Source organism: Propithecus coquereli, unplaced genomic scaffold, assembly GCF_000956105.1.
Source record: "Propithecus coquereli isolate 6110/MARCELLA unplaced genomic scaffold, Pcoq_1.0 Scaffold226, whole genome shotgun sequence".
NCBI lineage: Eukaryota > Metazoa > Chordata > Mammalia > Primates > Indriidae > Propithecus > Propithecus coquereli.
The window spans coordinates 1,025,549-1,026,834 of record NW_012147797.1 but is presented as its reverse complement, the minus strand read 5'-3'; the positions used below and the strand labels follow the sequence as shown (position 1 = coordinate 1,026,834).

General features: G+C 29.4%; 1 protein-coding gene across 1 annotated transcript in view; it reads right to left on the bottom strand.

Annotated features, from left to right (window-relative positions):
* LOC105811015 (voltage-dependent calcium channel subunit alpha-2/delta-1-like) overlaps positions 1–1,286 on the bottom strand; it is a 197,665-nt gene that overhangs the window by 14,474 nt on the left and 181,905 nt on the right. Inside the window, exon 8 of the mRNA XM_012645097.1 lies at positions 116–251. Coding sequence (XP_012500551.1) covers positions 116–251 — 136 coding nt within the window. The remainder of the gene's footprint in view (positions 1–115; positions 252–1,286) is intronic.

The following is a 1,286-nucleotide window of genomic DNA, read 5'->3' as shown; positions in this document are numbered from 1 at the left end:
GTGGGTGCTAAAAAAAAAATCTACAAAGTAAATAAATCAGCACACCAACAAACAAATATAATCATAGCATATAATATGATCACACAAACCAAGATTTGATCATTTTAAATATAACCACACTGAAGCAATTATTATAAATTAATGCATACTTACATGATGGGTTGTTTGGAGTTTTTCTGTCAATAAACTCATTGAAATTTAAAAGAAATTCAGTGTTATTATCTGATATTTTAAGGTCATTGCAGTAATCTCTGAAAAAAAGATATTTGGGGATATTAGATATTAAAATCAAAACTTTACAGGGTAATTAGAAGCAGTGAAAACACTTTATTTCTTTATTAGCTGTATGAACTTCCTGTTACCTCCATTTCCTTAGCTCTAAAATGGAAGAATAATTTGTCAGTAGGTGGTGAGGATGATAGATGATGCATATTAAACACAGTCTCTGGACCACAGATACTCAATATATATTAGATTTTCTTGTACTTTTTATACTTTGTCATTGCAGTTCTCATAAAAATCAAAACAGAAATCTTGAAACATCTGTTTTAAAAGGATTATATGTTAACGTATTTTATGAGCAATTACTGTATTTAAAAAATTTTTGGAAAAAATTGGCCGTGTTTTAAATATTTGCAAACATCTTTAATTCCTGACTTAATAGAAGACAAGAATACATCTGCATTCAGTTGATTGCAAGATTTTGTTTTGGTACATAAAGAAATATGTCCTCACAGAGATAGGCATATGGAAAAGAGAAGGTGCCTTTAATAGTTTTTTTAGACATTTTAATAACATACCAAAACTCGATTATCTGTAATTTATCATGATTAGTTGTTATACGGAATCTGAAACAATAAACTTTTTGTTTTCTGTTACATTAAAATTCAATGTTCTATCTTGCACTTTGAATGAATCTGTTAAGCATCCATGATTTTGTAACATCACAAATCAGTTATTTGGAAAACATGAGTTATGTAAAACTTCCAAATAATGGCACATTTCATTATGCAATATTGCAAAGTTATACTCATCAATATCTCCACTGACCTGACCAGGCCAGTCTGTAAGTATTGGGAAGCTGCCGTACTCACAGTAGCGTATACAACTTTCCCCAAATTATAATTTTTCTTTTAAAGCTCAGATGTTGTCATTGCTAAAAAACACTCTTAGTTGTTGTCTTCAAAGTAAAAAACTCATGATTCATTTCTGAGAAAATGTTGAATACCTAAGTCTGAATAACCATAGTTCATCTGAACAAGTTCACTTGTTCTTTCAAGTAAAAT